The following is a 19,171-nucleotide window of genomic DNA, read 5'->3' as shown; positions in this document are numbered from 1 at the left end:
GAACAACACGTGCTAGGAAGAACGTGGAATCGGGGGGGTGTGACTGGGGGAAGGAGCAAACACATCAGATGGTGAGAGAAGCTGCACCGAGAAGGCGGCATCTGAGCTGAGAATCAGACAGTAAGATGTTGCTGGCCTGGCTAGCCGCAGTAGCCAGGACGTGGAAGCAATCTAAAAGTCCATCAATAGATGATGGATCAGGACGTGGTTCATATATACAAAGGACTACCAATCAGCCATAAAGAGGAAAATAACAACATTTGTAGCACCATGGATGGACCTAGAGTTTATCACTTAAGTGAAGTCAGACAGGGGAAGACAAATACCATATGCTATCACTTAAATGTGGAATCTAAAAGAGGACACAAATGAGCCCATAGGAAATAAAAACAGACTTGTGGACACAGAGAACACACTGGTGGTTGACAAGGGGGATGACTGTCAGGCTCCCCTTGCCGAAATCCCCAATACACACTGAGCTACTTCCACAGACACTCTGCAAAGCGGTAAACATGTTCTTTGTACCACACATCAGTGGTTCCTGCAGGGAAAGTTAAGAAAGAAGAAACCAGGGTTGGGAGGAGAAAATGGAATGATCGATGGAGCAAGCAGAGCGGTCTGGTCTTGCAGTGTGAGCTGGGAGGACGCGTCAGAACAGCCAAGAGAGGCGAGGCCAACAGAGTTGCGGGGCTCAGGGAGACCACCAGGAAGAGACGTTAACAAGAACTCCTGGTCAGAGAAAATCAGACAGACACCAGACACATTGATCATCAACTCAAGGGGGAAAGAAACCCCCTAGACTGCCCCTCCCCTGGAACAAAGCCAAGTGAACACTTAAGAATATCTTTTCGGGGGGCTTCCCAGGTGGCTCAGTGGTAAAGAATCTGTCTGCCAATTCAGGAGATGCAGGAGACGCAGGTTAGACTCCTGGGTTGGGAAGATCCCCTGGAGTAGGAAATGGCAACCCAGTATTCTTGCCTGGGAAACCCCAAGGACAGAGGAGCCTGGCGGGTGACAGTCCATGAGGTCTCAAAGAGCAACTGAGCACAGTAGACAAACAGAAAATAAACTAATATTAGTAAGATTTTCTTTTGAAAAAAAGGAAGAATATCTGTTCATCTCTGCTGAATCTGAGGGAGGTGGGGGTCAAGAGGGAAGTGAGCCTTCAGGATCATCCACCCCAAGGACTGTCCAGTGGAGCTGCATGATGCAATGCCTTCAGCACTAGTGCAGGTTCTGGACAGAGACCCTGGAGCCCTGTTATGCATCAAGTTATCCTTACTGCATTACTGCAGCAAAAATGGTCTTCATAAGAGCCTTTATAGGTCCCTTGTAACTCCCAAAACCACAGTGTAATTTTTTTTCCCATGTGATCTTAAGATACTATGGAGGCAAATGGAATCTGTAGATGAGCAGCAGGGGCAAGGGAAAGGTGGCAGCCTCCTTAGCAGTGGGATCTAAGCCCATCCTGCTCTCCTCGGGGGCTGCCCCAGTCTGGGGAGAACAAGGATGGGGACCACATCTTAGTGAGGGCGGAGGTGGTTCAGGCAGGGCTACGAGCCTCAAACACTGGCCAGGCGGTCAGCAGGCAAATTCTACCTCCCCTGGGGCCAGGAGGGCACTTACAGAGCGCTTGTCAGCCTCGGCCCCTTGCTGGCCCTGCAGACATGCCGTGAGCTTCTTGTGTGTGCTGTGGGAGACCTGCTTCACCAGCTCCAGCCGCTTCTCTACCTGCAGACAGAGCAGGGGGCGGGACCCATGGGTGAGGCAAGGTCAGAAGTGGGGTCATTGGTCTGGATAATCCAAGGACAAGACTGACCCCTGTTTCTGCAGAGACAACATCCAATGCGGGAGAGAAAAGGAGGGGATCACGGACTCGGAGACACTTTGCTAACCATGTGGTGAAATGCCTTCCCATGTCCTCTCTAAAGTCCCACCGAGGCTGCCGTGCACCATGCAGGGTGCTATTGTAAAGAGAAAAAGCTGCATCTCAATGGACTGGGAGAGGAGCAGTGGAGAGTCTGAACATCACCGGGAAGGGCTCGGCTGCAAAAGGGAAGATGTCTTTGACATCTACGAGTTATGGGCCAGTGACAACCTTACCTGAAGAAGGTCTTCACTCAGAACTTCAGTCTTCTCAGCCCTAAAGGGAAAATGGAGACACATATCAGTCAAAAAACAAAAACTGGGAATATTTATTCCCACCCTCCCCACTTATCGAGCAATTGTTATACATCTGCGCACATTCTCTCACATTCTTCTCCATTTGTGGTTTATTACAGGATATTGAACCCAGTTTCCTGTGCTACACAGCAGGACCTTGTTGTCTCTCCATCCTGGATATACTAGCTTGCATCACCAGCAATGATTTCCAACAAGAGAAAATGTAGGCCGTACTGGGATTGACAAGGAATATCAAGTAACCAGCATTTCCAGCAAAAACATAGGCTCTGAGGGGTCTCCCGCTACTGTGTGGAAACCTGGATGAAGCACAACAAACACACCTTTTTCTGACTCCAAGTATTCTTTTTTCAATTAATAGAATTAAGTAGGTTCCTCCACCCATTCCCTTTGGTCTCCCCTAAACAAGCAAACGTGGCAGAGATTGATCAAGAGCAAAGACAGAGAAAGCGCTGAGTCCTCGTGATAAAGGCAAGCGTCACCACTGAGATCTGGCCACTAGTATGATACACCCCCCCAGAAAGTGGGGAGCTGAAACCAGAGGTTAACACTTTCGGGGAAAGAACCTAGATGCTGGCTGGAGTGTCCCAACCTGTTAGCAATCCCTGTCTCAGCATCAGAGGAAAATGCAGATCTTCCTGGAGCAAAGCACAAAGAGGCATACTCGAAAAAAAAAAAAATCAAAATATAAACTAACCCACAGAAAAGAAAGAAAAAGAATACAAAGCAATTACAAAAAAAAAAAAAAAGAAAAGACATAATACAAAAAAATTAAATGGCAGGCTTAAGCCTTAACATATTCATAATTGTATTAAATGCAAATGGCCTAATAAATATGCCAATTAAAACACAGAGCAACAAGAGTGGACTGAAACAAATCACGTGGGCCACAAGAATCTCACTTCAAATATGATATGGGTAGGCTGAAGGTAAAAGGACAGGAAAAGATACCATGCAACATTGATCAAAAGAAAGCAAAAGTGGCAGTATTAATAGCAGATAAAGTAGAGTCAGAATAAAGAAAATGACCAGGAATACAGAGGAGAATATAGTGATAAAGGCATCAATCACAAGAAGACATGGCATCGTGAATGTGTACACACTAAACTACAAAGCTGCAAAATACGAGAAGGAGAGTACACACGCACGCAGAGATGTCACTATTTCTTCTCTCAACAACTGACAGACCAGCTGGGAAGAAAACATCAGCAAGAGTATATATGAACATAATTCCAGGGCCTTCCCTGGTAGCTCAGTCAGTCAGAATCTGTCTGTAGTGCAGGAGACCCAGGTTCGATCCCTGGGTCAGGAAGATCTCCTGGAGAAGGAAATGGCAAACCACTCCAGTATGGGCTTCCCTGATAGCTCAGTTGGTAAAGAATCTGCCTGGAATGCAAGAGACCCTGGTTCGATTCCTTGGTCTGGAAGATCTGCTGGAGAAGGGATAGGCTATCTACTCCAGTATTCTTGGGCTTCCCTTGTGGCTCCCGCCTGCAATGCAGGAGACCTGGGTTCATTCCCTGGGTTGGGGAGGAGGGAAAGGCTACCCACTCCAGTATTCTGGCCTGGAGAATTCCATGGACTGTACAGTCCATGCGGTCACAAAAAGTCAGACATGACTGAGTGACTTTCACTTTTCTTTCACTCCAGTACACTTGCCTGGAAAATCCCATGGACAGAGGAGTCTGGCAGGCTACAGTCCACAGGTTACAAGAGTCGGACACAACTTAAGAGACTAAACCACAACTGCCACAAAAGAATGTGACATTTATAGAAGAACACTCCAACCAACATCATCAGAATATTCTTTTCCAGTACATATACCAAGATACACAACATCTGGGTTCATAACATTACTAGCCTGAAAGAACTGAAATCATATACAGTATATTCTCCTATCACTAACAGAAGAATAAGAAGCAAATATCCAAACACTCAGACACTAAACAGAATGCTTCTAAATAATTCCTGGAACAGAGGAAGTCTCAAAGGAAAAAAACTAACGAACTGAATAAAAATGAAAATGCAATGTATCAAAATGGCAGACACAGCCAAGGCAGTGCTGGGAGGAAATTTTATAGCACTAAAATCATACATTAAAAAAGAGAAACATTTTCAAATGAGCAACCTCTAGTGCAACAACTTATAAAAGAAGACCAAAAATAAGCCCAGAGCAAGCAGGAGGAATGAAATCATAAAGGGCAGAAATAAAGAAGTCTGAAACAAAATCATAACAGAGAAAACCAAGAAACAAAGAGCTGGTTCTTTGAGAATACAGTTGAAAAAACCTCTAGCACAACTGAAAACAGGAAGAAAGAGAAGACAGAATAGGAATGAAACAGGAAATATCACTACAAAATCCTGCAGATTTCAAAAGGTTGTCTTTGAACAATTAACCACATACATGTAAATTTGACAAGTTACATGAAATGAACTAATATACTTAAAAACAAATTACAATACACTCAATAGAAAAGAAATAATCTAAATAGCCCTGTAACTATTAAGAAATTGAACTTGTACTATTAAAAATCTTGGGAAAAAAATTCAGATCCAGAGATCTCACAAGAGAACTTTACGAAATATTTAAAGAAGAATTAGCACCGATTCTACATAATCTCTTCCAGAATACAGAAGAGGAGGAAACACTTCCCAATTGATTTTATGAAGCTAGTATTCCTTTGATACCAAAACCAGACAAAAAAGTTAAAAAAAAAAAAAAGCTAACTATAAACCAGTATTCCTCACGATATAGATGCCTTGATCCAAGTTTGTACTAAACACTCATTCAATATAGTGCTAGAAGTTTTACTTAGGGCAATAAAGGAAATTAAAAAAACATATAGATATGAAAGGAACAAATTAAAATGTCCCTATTTGCAGATGACATGTTTGTTTATGTAGAAAATACCAAGGAATCTACCAAGAAAAAAAAAAATTTCCTACAGCCAATGAATTCAGCAAGGTAACAGGACATAAAGTAAACAAACAAAAATAAATTTAATTTATATATACTAGCAGTGAATATATATTAGGATTAAAAATAAAATACTATTAACAACGACTTTGAAAAACAAAATACTTAGGAATAAATTTTTAAATACATAGGCACAGAAAGTACATGTTGAAAACTAAAAAAATACTTATGAAAGAAATAAAAAATCTACATCAAGGGAGAAATACTGTGTTTGTGGACTGGAACACTCAACATAATAAAGATATCAATATTCACAAAATTAGTTATGATTAAATACAATCCCAATCAAAATTCCAAAAGGATTTGTTATAGATACAATCTAAAATCCATACGAAACTAGGAAGGGAGTAGAATATACAAGACAATTTTTAGAAAGACTAAATTTGCAGTACTCATTCCATTTTAAGACCTATTATAAAACTAACTAATCAAAAGAATATGGTAGTGAAAGGATAGAAAAACAGATCAATGAGACAGAATAAGGAAAATGGACCTAGATAGATATAAGCAACTGATTTCTGACAAAGATGAAAAGAGGAAGAAGAGTCCTTTTAACAAACTATGCTGGTACAACTAGACATTCATATCAAAAAATATGAACTCTGTCCCATATATCATATCATATATAAAAATTCATAAAGGTTCACAGACCTAAATACAAAACTATAAAACTTTTGAAGAAAACATGAGAAAATATCTTTGACCTTGCGGTTAGGTGATGAGTTCTTAGAAATATCAAAAGCATGATCCATAAAAAAAAAAAAGGATACATTAGACTTCATTTAAATTAAAAGCTTCTGCTCTGTGAAAGGCACTTCTAAAAAATGAAAAGGAAATCCACTGAAACAAGAAATATTTAAATATTTGTAGTTCACATAAAAGAGCTGTATCCAGAATATATGCAGAACTCTCAAATTCAACAGTAAAAAAAATCCTGTTACAAAATGGGCAAAAATATCCCAACATAAACTTTTTTATTTTTTAGTTGAAGGATAATTGCTTTACAGAATTTTTGAACAGAAACTTTATCAAAGAAGATGAATAAATGGCAAATAAGCACAAGAAAAATTGTTCAACATCAGTATCCACTAGGAAAATGCAAATTAATACCCAAATGAGATTAATACAATTGATATAACAAAACAACAACAAAAAGTGCAAAACCCTGACTATATCAAGTTCTGGAGAAGATGTGGAACAACTGGAATTCTTACACACAGCTGAGGGTGGGGCAATGGAAGATGGAACAGTCACTGGGGAAAACAGCTTGGTAGTTTTATGAACTTGAACATCCACTTGTCACATGACCTAGCAATCCCACTCTATAGAAATGAAATTTATGTTCCCCCCTAAAAAACCCTCATAAATGTTCATAGACACTTTATGTATAACAAGCAAACATCCTAAATGTCCTTCATCGGGTAAGCGGATTAACAACAGAATACACTCAACAATTTGTAAAATGCTCAGTCAATCCGAAAGGAAACCAACCTTGAATATAATTGGAAGGACTGATGATGAAGCTCTAATACTTTGGTCACCTGATGTGAAGAGACTCAATGGAAAAGACCCCAATGCTGGGAAAAGTGAGTGAAAGTCGCTCAGTCGTGTCCAGCTCTTTGTAACCCCATGGACAATACAGTCCATGGAATTCTCCAGGCCCAGAATACTGGACTGGGTAGCCTATCGCTTCTCCAGTGGATCTTCCCAGCCCAGAAACTGAACCAGGGTCTCCTAAATTGCAGGCGGATTCTTCACCAACTGAGATATGAGGGAAGCTGAGTGGGAAAGGTTGATGCTGGGAAAGGTTGACGGCAAAAGGAGAAGGCGGCAGTAAAGGATGAGATGGTTAGATAGCATCACCAACTCAATGGACATGAATTTGAGCAAACTCCAGGAGATAGTGAAGGGTAAGGAAGCCTGGTGTCCTACAGTTTACAGTGTTGCAGAGAGTCAGACACAACTTAGCAACTGACCAACAACAAACACTCAACAATAAGTAGGAAGGGTCTATTGACACAAGTGACCATATGGATAGGTGTTTAAAGACATTATGCTCAGTGAAAGAGGCCACATGCCCTTATCTGGTACCCACACGAAACATCTTTTAACAGAACAGTGCCTATTACAATAATATTTTAGTAATCATTATTTTGCTAAGATATTTTCTAATATTTTCTACTGTGTTCACTATATTAATTTCACTATCACTAATGGGTTCAGTTCAGTTCACTTTCTCAGTCGTGTCCAGTTCTTTGCAATCCCATGGACTGCAGCATGCCAGGCCTCCCTGTCCATCACCAACTCCCAGAGTTTACTCAAATTCATGTCCATTGAGTCGGTAATGTTATCCAACCATCTCATCCTCTGTTGTCCCCTTCTCCTCCTGCCTTCCATCTTTCCCAGCATCAGGATCTTTTCAAATGAGTCAGTTCTTTGCATCCGGTGGCCAAAGTATTGGAGTTTCAGCTTCAGCATCAGTCCTTCCAATGAATGCTCAGGACTGATTTCCTTTAGGATGGACTGGTTATATCTCCTTGCTGTCCAAGGGACTCTCTAGAGTCTTCTCCAGCACCACACTTTAAAAGCATCAATTCGTCAATGCTCAGCTTTCTTTTTTTCTTTTTTAATTTTTATTTTTACTTTATTTTACTTTACAATACTGGTTTTGCCATACATTGACATGAATCCACCACGGGTGTACATGCGTTCCCAAACATGAACCCCCCTCCCACCTCCCTCCCCATAACATCTCTCTGGGTCATCACCGTGCACCAGCCCCAAGCATGCTGTATCCTGCATCGGACATAGACTGGCGATTCGATTCTTACATGATAGTATACATCAGCTTTCTTTATAGTCCAACTCTCACATCCATAAATGACTACTGGAAAAATCGTATCTTTGAGTACATGGACCTTTGTTGGCAAAGTAATGTCTCTGCTTTTAATACGCTGTCTAGATTGGTTGTAACTTTTCTTCCAAGGAGCAAGCGTCTTTTAATATCATGATTGCAGTCACCATCTGTAGTGATTTTGGAGCCCCCCAAAATAAAGTCCGTCACTGTTTCCAGGAAGTGATGGGACCAGATGCCATGATCTTAGTTTCCTGAATGTTGAGTTTTAAGCCAACTTTTTCACTCTCCCCTTTCACCTTCATCAAGAGGCTTTTTAGTTCTTCTTTGCTTTCTGCCATAAGGGTGGTGTCATCTGAATATCTGAGGTTATTGATATTTCTCCCCGCAATCTTGATTCCAGCTTGTGCTTCTTCCAGCCCAGCATTTCTCATGATGTACTCTGCATAGAAGTTAAATAAGCAGGGTGACAATATACAGCCTTGATATACTCCTTTCCCGATTTGGAACCAGTCTGTTGTTCCATGTCCAGTTCTAACTGTTGTTTCCTGACCTGCATATAGATTTCTCAAGAGGCAGGTCAGGTGGTCTGGTATTCCCATCTCTTCCAGAATTTTCCACAGGTTGTCATCCACACAGTAGAAGGCTTTGGCATAGTCAATAAAGCAGAAGTAGATTATTTTCTGGAACTCTCTTGCTTTTTTGATGATCCAGCAGATGTTGGCAATTTGATCTCTGGTTCCTCTGTCTTTTGTAAAACCAGCTTGAACATCTGGAAGTTCATGGTTCACGTACTGTTGAAGCCTAGCTCGGAGAATTTTGAGCATTACTTTGCTAACATGTGAGATGAGTGCAATTGTGCAGTAGTTTGAACATTCTTTGGCATTGCCTTTCTTAGGGACTGGAATGAAAACTGACCTTTTCCAGTTCTGTGGCCACTGCTGAGTTTTCCAAATTTGCTCGCATACTGACTACAGCATTTTCACAGCATAATCTTTTAGGATTTGAAATAGCTCAACTGGAATTCCATCACCTCCACTAGCTTTGTTCATAGTGATGCTTCCTAAGGCCCACTTGACTTCACATTCCAAGATGTCTGGCTCTAGGTGAGTGATCACACCACCGTGATTATCTGGATCGTGAAGATGTTTTTTGTATAGTTCTGTGTATTCTTGCCACCTCTTCTTAATATCTTCTGCTTCTGTTAGGTCCATACCATTTCTGTCATACCAACTATGGGTTGGGATTCTGCATTTTAAAAATGCTGTCCTAGAGAAACCCCTGGGCATTTATCAGGAGACATTTTCAAAACATTCAGATTTTTCTTTTCTTTTTTTTTTTTTTTTTTGGTTAAACAAAAAATTAGGGGGAAAAAGGTCATCAAGAAGAGAATTTTTTAAATGGTATATATTTACATAATGTTATACCATATGTTAATACATTAATAAAAATAGTTAAATAAAATTTACCCAAAACAACATTGATGAATCTAATAAGTACTGTGATTGGGGAAAAACAAAAGACTATTTTGATATGATTTTCATAAGGCTCAAACCTAAAAACTACAAAATGACTTATTGTTACAGGATGAATACACATGTAATCAAATGAAAAACAATGCATTTTAGATGGTGGTTATCTCTAGAAAAGGAAGAGTGGTGGGATTTGAAAAGGATAAACAGGTAGCTCCAACACAATTGTTAGTGTTCTGGTTCTGAATTTATACAGTACATTCATAGCTTTAACATGGTTCAGAATATGTATATGAAAATACAGGTAATCTATGTATCAAACAAAAGATAATATAAAAAATAAGCCCCAAGTATTAAGCATAAACTTGCATAAATGGTTCCTTGCATAAATGATTTATACACATATACATATATAGTTATACACACACATATATTTAAGGCAGAATATAGGGAATCTAATGAGTATTTTTTGTTTTATAGTCTTCTGGGATTATAGGACTCATTTATGTAAGTTTATATACATACATTGGAGAAGGGAATGGCAACCCACTCCAGCATTCTTGCTTGGAGAATCCCATGGACAGAGGAGCCTGGCGGGCTACAGTCCATGGGGTCACAAAGAGTCGGACATGACAAAGTGACTTTCACTTCACTTCATATATACATATGTTTTATATATAATACATAAATACATAAACTGTGACATTATAAACATTTTCTTTAAAGATATTACTACTTTTTCTTTAAGAGTAAGAGTTGAGTTTTAGGGCATCTTGATTGCTAGCTAATTATTCACAGTTCAACTGCACATAAAATAAAATTATCAATCAAAACAATATAACTATATAATTGATAAGACAGCAACAAACTCCTTTAAAAGAAAAGGATCTTGTGCTGGAGACAAATTTTGCTCTTACAGTGTGGGGTCATACACTTATTTGGAAATCAAGAGGATTTAAGAAACTCCTAGAATGTTTTGCTGACCTGGGAAGACTGATCAATACTAAATTGATTGGAGGTCGCTTAGCCCGACTGTCCACTCGCCGGAGACTTCCTCCATTACACACGAAGCACTTCAACAGAGCACTCAAGACTGACCCAAGCAAGGTGGTGGGCTCAAAGGTGATGCTAATTTTAGGAAGCCTGGTAATTTTGGTTTCATCTTTGTAAATGAAAGAGCATTGTTCACTACTAAGACAATGAACACTACTGTTTTCAGAGGGTGAGTCATTCTGCAGAGTGATAGGCACTGTGTAGGTGACACCTGAGTACAATCATGTATTTTTATTTTTTACACCAAGAGACAAATGCAAATCAGAGCCTTGGGCAAATGGATCTAAAAATGGTGTACTGTTCTCCTTAGGGGCTTAGGAGAATAATCACCACCACCCACAAAAATCCTGACTGTCGCCAGTGTCATACTTGAGCTTGTCAGGTCACAGAATGTGTTCCATAAAAAAATAGTTTATTAGACACTCCAAAGAAAAGCGCTCTGTGGAAAAAATGTTAGGAAACACTGAAGGTTATGTTATCCATTAACAGAGTCTTATTAAAGTATTAAAGGCTCTGAGACATCCTGTAGGAAATTAAATGGCTTAGCCAACTCGTCATTTCCCAAATCTATAAAAATATAGTTCACATAACCCCAGTTTGCAACCACATCCTGAGTGCGGAGTATGACAGTGAAGGAAACATTCACTACGGACATGCTGGAGATCTTACCTGACATGCTGCCCTAGAGTTCCAGCCTCATCACAGAAAGACACTTAGTGACAAGAGAGCCAAGCAATGATTCTCAGCTGTCATTACAGAAGTCTCAGAGCGAAGCTGCCTTTAAAGCAGAGATAGTCTCATTACAGGAATTCCTTGGTGGCTCAGTGGAAAAGATTCCCTGGAGGAGGAAATGGCAACCCATTCTTCCTGCAAAATCCCATGAGCAGAGGAGCGCGGCAGGCTGCAGTCCATGGGGTCTCAAGGAGTTGGTCACCAGTGAGCACACAAGCACTGGGCTATGGAGGTCCCTACCAGTCCAGTATCTGAACCTACAGTGACTCAGAAGAGGAAGAATAGTGTCCAGACAACAGGAGCTTGCAAACAGATGAGTGGAGGTATGGATTCATGATTGGTTGTTTGCCTATCAAAGATGTGCTTGCAGGCAAACTGTCTGCTCTCTCCAGGAATCAGCCAGGCCTAGAAAGGGCAGTCTCTCCTGAGACAGTTCAGTTCAGTCGCTCAGTCATGTCCCACTCTTTGCGACCCCATGAATCGCAGCACGCCAGGCCTCCCTGTCCATCACCAACTCCTGGAGTTCACTCAAACTTACATCCATCGAGTCAGTGATGCCATCCAGCCATCTCACCCTCTGTCATCCCCTTCTCTTCCTGCCCCCAATCCCTCCCAGCATCAGAATCTTTTCCAATGAGTCAGCTCTTCGCATCAGGTGGCCAAAGTACTGGAGTTTCAGCTTTCGCATCATTCCTTCCAAAGAAATCTCAGGGCTGATCTCCTTCAGAATGGACTGGTTGGATCTCCTTGCAGTCCAAGGGACTCTCAAGAGTCTTCTCCAACACCATGGTTCAAAAGCATCAATTCTTTGGCGCTCAGCTTTCTTCACAGTCCAACTCTCACATCCATACATGACCACAGGAAAAACCATAGCCTTGACTAGACGGACCTTTGTTGACAAAGTCATGTCTCTGCTTTGCAATATGCTATCTAGGTTAGTCATAACTTTTCTTCCAAGGAGTAAGCGTCTTTTAATTTCATGGCTGCAGTCACCATCTGCAGTGATTTTGGAGCCCCCCAAAATAAAGTCTGACACTGTTTCCACTCTTTCCCTATCTATTTCCCATGAAGTGATGGGACCAGATGCCATGATCTTAGTTTCCTGAATGTTGAGCTTTAAGCCAACTTTTTCACTCTCCTCTTTCACCTTCATCAAGAGGCTTTTAGTTCCTCTTCACTTTCTGCCATAAGGGTTGTGTCATCTGCATATCTGAGATTACTATTTCTCCTGGCAATCTTGATTCCAGCTTGTGCTTCTTCCAGCCCAGCGTTTCTCATGATGTACTCTGCATAGAAGTTAAATAAGCAGGGTGACAATATACAGCCTTGACGTACTCCTTTTCCTATTTGGAACCAGTCTGTTGTTCCATGTCCAGTTCTAACTGTTGCTTCCTGACCTGCATATAGGTTTCTCAAGAGGCTCCTGAGACAATGAGACTTCAAATGCCCAATCATGAAGTATACAGAAAATATAGTGAAGACAGTCACTTTTTTTTTAAAGGCAGATGTTATTATCTTCAATTTTTTTTAATTAAGTCATCATCTTAGTATAATATGAAGCCCCTGGTGGCCCAGATGGTAAAGAATCTGCCTACAATGCAGGAGACCTGGGTCCAGTCCCTGGGTCAGGAAGATCTCCTGGAGAAGGGAATGGCTATCCACTCCAGTATTCTTGCCTGGAAAACCCAATGGTCAGAGGAGCCTGGTGGGCTGCAGTCCATAGGATCACAAAGAGTCAGATACGACTTAGTGACTAACAGTACTAATATGCCAAAGCATTGCTCCTGCTAGCATTCAGCTGGTGTTCTTTGAGAACTGTTACATCTGTAGATGTATTCTTGATGAATCTGCAGAGAGAGATGTATTCCACGTCCACTTTCTCCCGCACCATCCTGACTCCCTCCTCCTGGAGTGCTTCTTAAAGCAGATTGCCGGAGCTCATTCCCAGAAGTTCTGACTCAGAAGGTCTGGTTGGGACTGGAGAATTGGCATTTCTAACAAGTTTGAAAGTAATGCCGATACTGTGGGTCCAGGACTATGCTTTGGTGTATTATACTGTTAGTCGCTAAGTTGTATCTGACTCTCTCTGACCCTATGAACTGCAGCACGCCAGGTTTCCCTGTCCTGCACTATCTCCCAGAGTTTACTCAAACTCATGTCCATTGAGTCAGTGATGCCATCCGACCATCTTATCCTCTATTGCCCCCGTTCTCCTCTAGAACATCCTGCTGAGTCAACAAATTTATCTTCTCAAGGTCCCCAAACTGCCCCCATCTTCCACACCCAGGCATCTCCCACTCTTCATACCGATCCCCGCCATCCCTGCCTGCCTGATACACTCTATGCTGCAGGCACATCTAACTTTCCCCTTGTTCACCAAACAAGCGCCCCTGGGACATCTATCATGCTCAGCAACAGGAAAGCACTTAGACACAGCACGTGCTCTATAAACACTCATTAAAATGCAGTGCCATCTTTGATACAATCGGGCCCAGTGGCTTTCCCTACTCAAATTGCTCATTTTGTCAGACTCTGCTAACTGGCTCTCTCCTAAAGGCCATCCCCACCTCTGCTGCTTTGCCATCTCTCACCAAAGAAGGTGGGAGGTCAAAACCGTCCCAGTTTCTCCTGAAATTAGGAATACCCATGTGTCCTGGTTCTAGGCTCTAAGACAGAAGCAGAAGTATGCTTCAGAATCATCTGGAAAAGCTCTACTTTCCTGATAAGAATGAAGAGGACACAGCTGTCAGGCTCTTTGTCCTCTTCCTGCTTTGAATGAAGATACGATGGCAGGAGTGGCAGCAGCTGTTTTGTAATCGTGGAGAACTGTCAGAACTGCAGAGATGCTGGCCTGACATGACCGAATCACTGATACAACTCCACCCACCATTTACACTTGGACTTACTTTTGAGAGAAATCAACCCTTTTCAAAGCCATTCTAAGTGGATTTTTCTATTACTAAACTCAATACAATCTCAGCTCAACATACTGGCTGGCAGAGGGTCTCATCCGATAGCTTATCTTATTCTGATTAAAAGTGCAATTATTTGATATTCCTGAAATTGTCCATAGTCCCCTCCATCTTAAAATCAGTATAGCAATTATTAATTTTTCAGTGAGAATCTTCATTAACTACCAGTCTGAACATGAATACATGTGGGGGGTGGCGGTGTGAGAATTACTGAGAAAGGCTCCCAAAGGCGGTAGCATCAGCAGGTACTGAGAGCTGGGTAGGATTTGCCAGACAGAAACAAGGGAGACAGTCCAAAGTGGCACAGCAACCACGAAAGGCATTCCCTTTGCACCAAGAAAAGGCAACTAAATAAAGAGAAGCAGGTTAACAAAAAGAAAATTGTCTCTTGGGAATAAGAAGAGACACACATGGCCAAGTTATTCTAATGCCAGGACAAAGCTGTATTTTCAAAACAAGGCACAAACAACACTTAAATTGAGAAAGAAAACACCTTATTTAACTAGTTTCTTCTGAGACCTTCAAGAAGAAAATGACACCTATTAAAAACATAGAAAGCTATGAAAATAACAACAATTAGAACCCCAGAGAGATTTCTGGAAGTAAGCCCTATAGAAGTTCCCAGGGGAAAATGATGGAAAAAAAACAGAATGGGAAATTAGTGAAAGAGAAAGAGAGAGAAGAAAATTCTTAGAATGAAAGAGACACCCAAGCCCTCAAATTGTGAGTGCCTGGACTGTGAAGGACACAATAAAACAAAGAGATCCTAAAGGCTGTCAGATAGGATGAAGCTATCGAGTTGCAACAATCAGACCATCAGCAGAATTTATTAGAAGTAACTGACGACGGACTACCACAGACCAATTCCAAAATTCTGAGTGTAAATCCATTTCAATCTAAAAAAAAATTTTATTATGGTAACTTATCAGTCAAGAACAGAGGCAAAATAAAATCGTTTTTAGAAACAGAAAAGGAGTCTACTTCTCTTTCTGAGAAAACTCCTTAAGGATGCTCTCCAGGGAAAAATAATGATAAAACTTCAATCCAGCAAGAAATGATAGAAATAAACCTGAGACCAGAAGAGGAAATCCCAGGATGTCAGCCCCTCAGGAAACTTTGTGAACAGTAAATCCAAGTCATAACTCAGTGGCCTCGAAGATGAAGACAGCAAACAAGATAATAGATGGGATGACTAAGCCGGAAGGTATGAAGGCATATGATTCTCCCAAGAAGAAGAAACAAGATAACCCCAAGGGAATTGTAGGAAAAGTGCCCAAGAAAGACAGGATTCAAATATGAATTTAAAAAAATATGAATTGAAGTAAAGTGATACATGATCAACTCATTTGTAGAACATAACAGAAGAGTATTCATTTAACCTTGGCACTAGGCAAAGTCTCCATGATCTGAGTAGATTCTTTATATTGGAACCACACAGCATGAAATAGTATTGACATGTTACTGGGCTCTGCAATGAACAATATTTAAGTAGCTACAAAAGAAGTATTTAACTGACTTGACTTTTAGAATCAACCCATGATCAAAGCATAGAGTATGTAATTATGGGGATTACAGGAGAGAACGAATGTAAATTTTATCAGTCTTTGAGATGTGAAAAGGAGAAAAAGAGAAAGGAAAGAAGGGAAAGGAAGGAAAAAGAGGGAGAAGAAAAGAGCTGAGAAAGAGGTGAATCAGGTTCACTCAAGCCATACAAGAGAAACTGTACCACTTGGGGCATGTGCAGAGAGATTTAAACGTATGTAACATGTGGTTTGTTACAACAATTTCAAAAATGGTAATGCAGGAGGAGGCAGGTGGTTTCACAGAATCGAAACCTCATCTCCCCAGTAGGAAGGAAACTGTGTGTGTGTGTACACACGCATGTTTGTGCGTGCACATGTGTGTGTGTATGAGAAAGAACCAACAGAACAAGTGCATTATTTACAGATGTGGGGACAAGTTCCCCAGGCATTAAATACAGAAGCCACAGCTGTCTCCATGGCCTTCCCTGATGCCTCAGTGGTTAAGAATCCTCCTACCGACGCAGGGTTCAATGTCTGGTCTGGGAAGATCCCACAGGCTGCGGGGGTGACTTCGCCCTTGTGCCACAACTATGGAAGTCTGTGCTCCTCAACAAGAGAAGCCACCACGATGAGAAGCCCGCTCGCCACAATTAGAGAAGGCTTGCAGGCACCAACCAAGACCCAGCACAGCCAAAAATAAAGGCGATTTAAAAAGCAAACAAACAAACCGTCTTCAGAGAGCAGGCCTGGGCGTGGGATCAGGGTAACAGGGCTGGTACCTTTTCGTGATAAGTCCTTCTCCACAACTTGATTTTTTGAAGCCACATCCACCTATTATTTTAGTTTTTAAGGGACAAGGTTACCTGAGTCAGGCACCCACAGCTGTTGGAAGCACGAAATCGTTCACCTTCATTGAATGCAATCTGGGGTCACAGAGTCAGACACAACTGAGCAACTAACACACAAACACAGCTGATTAACAATGATATGCTAGCTTCAGGCACACAGCAAAACGTCTCAGTCATAAGCAATCTTTTAAAAGCCTGGACATAGAGAAAGTGTTTCTCCAGGTAACTTAAAAGGAGGAACTCTTCCCCAAGAAATAACTGAGGATGTAGACAAAGACCGAACTGTAAGAAAGTTATCCGAGCATTGCTGAACGGAGGTCTATGTTTATACTCAATCTTTTGTCTCTGGCCCTTTGGAACATGGATATACTGGAAAAAACCCAAAGAATTACCCCCCCCCCCAATGAAAAGGAATTGTTTAAATGGATGGACTTTCAGGTAAGTATTAAAAATGATGACATATTTGACATGCAAAGGTATTGATATATTAAGCAAGGAGAAGCTATAAACCAGTACATGCAGTAAAAAACATATATATATATATATATATATATATACACACACACACACACACACACACACACACATATATGGATGCTGTTGTTTAGTCACTAAGTCGTGTCTGACTCCTTGCCCCGACTGTAGCCCGCCAGGCTCCTCTGTCCATAGGATTTCCCAGGCAAGAATACTGGTGTGGGTTGCCATTTCCTTCTCCAGGGGATCTTCCTGACCCAGAGATCAGACATGTATCTCCTGCACTGGCAGGTGGATTCTTTACTACTGAGCCACCAAGGAAGCCCCACTCAGAGGCAAGCGGAATATGCTAAGGCATATGTCAAGATGTTGTGAGCCCTGTGTTCTTCCCTTGTGTTAAATATTCTAATTCTTCTACAGCGAACAGTGTGAGTATTGTAACATGTACTGCAAAGGTGGTTACCAGGGGTTACAGGGGAGTTACTATTCCAGGGATACAGAGTTTCAGTTTTGCTAGACGAGGACTTCCATGGACGGTGGTGACGGCAGGACAAAACTGTGAGTGTGATTAACGCCGCTGATGCCCACGGGATGACTGTATGAGGACGCGTGGAGGAGACGGCTGTCTGCAAGCCAGGGAGAGGGGCCTCAGGAGGAGCCAACCCCATGGATACCATGATTTGGGGGCTGCTAGCCTCTGAAATTAGCAGAAAATAAACTTCCATTGTTAAGTGCCCTGGCGATGCCACTTGGTTTAGCCACCCTGGCAGACCCCACAGAAGCCCATTTTGTATCTTCTACCTCCACCTTCTGGCGGTCACTGAACTGAGTGCCGTGAACCTTCATGGTTTTAAGGCTGGATTACAATATGATCTCAGGGCTGCAAAAGAGAGTCACAAACACTGCATGACTCTCACGCTCTCCTCTGCTCACGGTTTGGGGTCTATGTTTGTCAGAGACCACGGTCTGGTGACGTTCAGAACAAGACCTGATGTGCTTCCTGAACATGAAGGGATTGATTGACTCAGGATGAACAGATTCCAAGCCGTCCATGGGGGCAATTTCCAGGATACCTGTCATTGCAGAAAGGTTCTCTGGGGTGGACTGAAAGTGTGATTCTCTCTGAAGTTAAAGCCTGGACTCAATGACTTGCCAAGGTCTTTTTCTGGTCTATGGTTTGGGCATGGTTTTAAAAATAAACCTGTGATCCAGTCCAACGGAAAGTGGCTTGGAAGTACAGCTCTCCGAGGGGCCATTCCGTGACACTGAAAATGACAGAATGCCCTGGTGCCCAGCTCCGGTGTGACTGGCAGACTTTATACAGGGAGGCTGGCCCCAGGGTCCAGCGGGCAGGATTCTGGACACAATTCACTACAGCAAGAGGACCAGGGCCACAAATGTGGGTTTACACTCCTCTGGCCTCCTGCTCTTGGCAGTGCGGGTCAGGCAGGGCTTAGAAGGACCAATAAGAGGTTATTTTGCCGTGATCAGTGGTATTCCAAAAGTGTGCCCATCCAGACAAAATACTGATATTGGGGCCTGTGGCCTCTCTTCGGGGGCCCTTCCCAAGCCACACTGTGAAGGGGCCCAGGTAGAGGTGCAGCCACAAGTGAAGCCAGGCAAACCGTGGTCCAGGCTGATGCTGTGAGCTGCGGAGACAAGGGCTCCAGTGATGCTCTCAAAGTTAGGGGTTGGCGTGTGTGTGTTGGCGGGGGTGGGGGGGTGGACTTTTCCAAGCTCACCGGATAGGTGAGCAGGCCTCAGCATCTGAACCACCACAGCTGACATCGAGTGCAACAGAAATGAGCTGAACCCTCTGAGCCTTGCCCAAGAGCAGCTTCATGAAGAAAACATCATTGTTACTTTGTTTAGTCCCTAAGTAATGTTCAGCTCTGTGACCCCATGGACTGCAGCATGCCAGGCTCCTCTATCCTTCACTATCTCCTGGAGTTTGCTCAAATTCACTAGGTCAGTGATGCTATCTAACCATCTCATCCTCTGCTGCCCCCTTCTCCTTTCACCCTCAATCTTCCAAGCATTAGGGTCTTTTCCAATGAGTCGGCTCTTCACATAAGGTGGTCAAAG

General features: G+C 42.2%; 1 protein-coding gene across 4 annotated transcripts in view; it reads right to left on the bottom strand.

Annotated features, from left to right (window-relative positions):
* Nucleotides 1-19,171, bottom strand: part of ARHGAP44 (Rho GTPase activating protein 44) — a 118,762-nt gene that overhangs the window by 49,494 nt on the left and 50,097 nt on the right. For all 4 annotated transcript variants that reach the window (XR_009595336.1, XM_027974856.2, XM_027974857.2 and 1 more), the window contains exons 2-3: nt 2,104-2,143; nt 1,627-1,731 (exon numbers count right to left, since the gene is read on the bottom strand). Coding sequence is in view for 3 of the 4 variants with exons in the window: in XM_027974856.2 (XP_027830657.1) it covers nt 1,627-1,731; nt 2,104-2,143 (145 nt within the window). In the remaining variant the exon portion in view is untranslated. The remainder of the gene's footprint in view (nt 1-1,626; nt 1,732-2,103; nt 2,144-19,171) is intronic.

The sequence above is a fragment of the Ovis aries genome, chromosome 11 (genome assembly GCF_016772045.2).
Source record: "Ovis aries strain OAR_USU_Benz2616 breed Rambouillet chromosome 11, ARS-UI_Ramb_v3.0, whole genome shotgun sequence".
Classification (NCBI taxonomy): domain Eukaryota; kingdom Metazoa; phylum Chordata; class Mammalia; order Artiodactyla; family Bovidae; genus Ovis; species Ovis aries.
Note: the sequence above shows the minus strand (reverse complement) of the source record. Positions and strands in the feature narration are given on the sequence as shown.